General features: G+C 64.4%; 1 protein-coding gene across 1 annotated transcript in view; it reads left to right on the plus strand.

Moving 5' to 3' along the window:
- Nucleotides 1-968, plus strand: part of AURANDRAFT_59699 (hypothetical protein) — a gene marked incomplete at both ends in the record, with an annotated part of 6,344 nt that extends 5,376 nt beyond the window's left edge. Inside the window, one exon of the mRNA XM_009044198.1 lies at nt 27-968. Within this exon, the coding sequence (XP_009042446.1) occupies nt 27-968 (942 nt within the window). The remainder of the gene's footprint in view (nt 1-26) is intronic.
- Nucleotides 969-998: the final 30 nt, after the last annotated feature.

A 998-nucleotide genomic window follows, 5' to 3' on the forward strand; every position in this document is an offset into this window, starting at 1 on the left:
CGCTCACGGTGAACTGGGGCGAGCAGGAGGACTACGAGGTCATCCGGAAGATCGGGCGGGGCAAGTACAGCGAGGTCTTCGAGGGCATCAACGTCGCGAACAACTGCAAGTGCGTCGTCAAGATCCTCAAGCCCGTGAAGAAGAAGAAGATCAAGCGCGAGATCAAGATCCTCCAGAATTTGTGCGGGGGCGAGAACATCATCCAGCTCCTCGACGTCGTCCGCGACCCCCAGAGTAAGACGCCGAGCCTCATCTTCGAGCACGTGAACAACACGGACTTCAAGGTCCTGTACCCCACGCTCGGCGACGGCGACATCCGCTACTACGTGGACCAGCTGCTGATTGCCCTGGACACGTGCCACAGCAACGGCATCATGCACCGCGACGTCAAGCCGCACAACGTCATGATCGACCACGAGAACCGCGCGCTCCGGCTCATCGACTGGGGTTTGGCCGAGTTCTACCACGCGGGCCGCGAGTACAACGTCCGCGTCGCGTCGCGCTACTTCAAGGGGCCGGAGCTCCTCGTGGACCTCCAGGAGTACGACTACTCGCTGGACATGTGGTCCCTGGGCTGCATGGTCGCGGGCATGATCTTCCGCAAGGAGCCGTTCTTCCACGGCCACGACAACTACGACCAGCTCGTGAAGATCGCCAAGGTGTTGGGCACGGAGGATTTGTTCCACTACCTCGACACCTACGACCTCGAGCTCGACCCCCACTTCGACGGCCTCATCGGCCGCCAGGCGAAGAAGCCCTGGAACAAGTTCGTCACGCCGGAGAACTCGCACTTGGTGTCCGCGGAGGCCATCGACTTCGTCTCCAAGCTGCTGCGCTACGACCACCAGGAGCGCCTCACGGCCCGCGAGGCCATGTGCCACGACTACTTCGCGCCCCTCGCGGAGCGGAGTCTCGCGGACCGCGGCGTCGACCCGGCGGACCCCAACGCGGTCCCCGCGGCGCCCTAGCGGCGGGGGGGGGGGGTTCGGCGCGGCCGG

This window comes from Aureococcus anophagefferens (assembly GCF_000186865.1).
Source record: "Aureococcus anophagefferens unplaced genomic scaffold AURANscaffold_179, whole genome shotgun sequence".
Taxonomy (NCBI): Eukaryota; class Pelagophyceae; order Pelagomonadales; family Pelagomonadaceae; genus Aureococcus; species Aureococcus anophagefferens.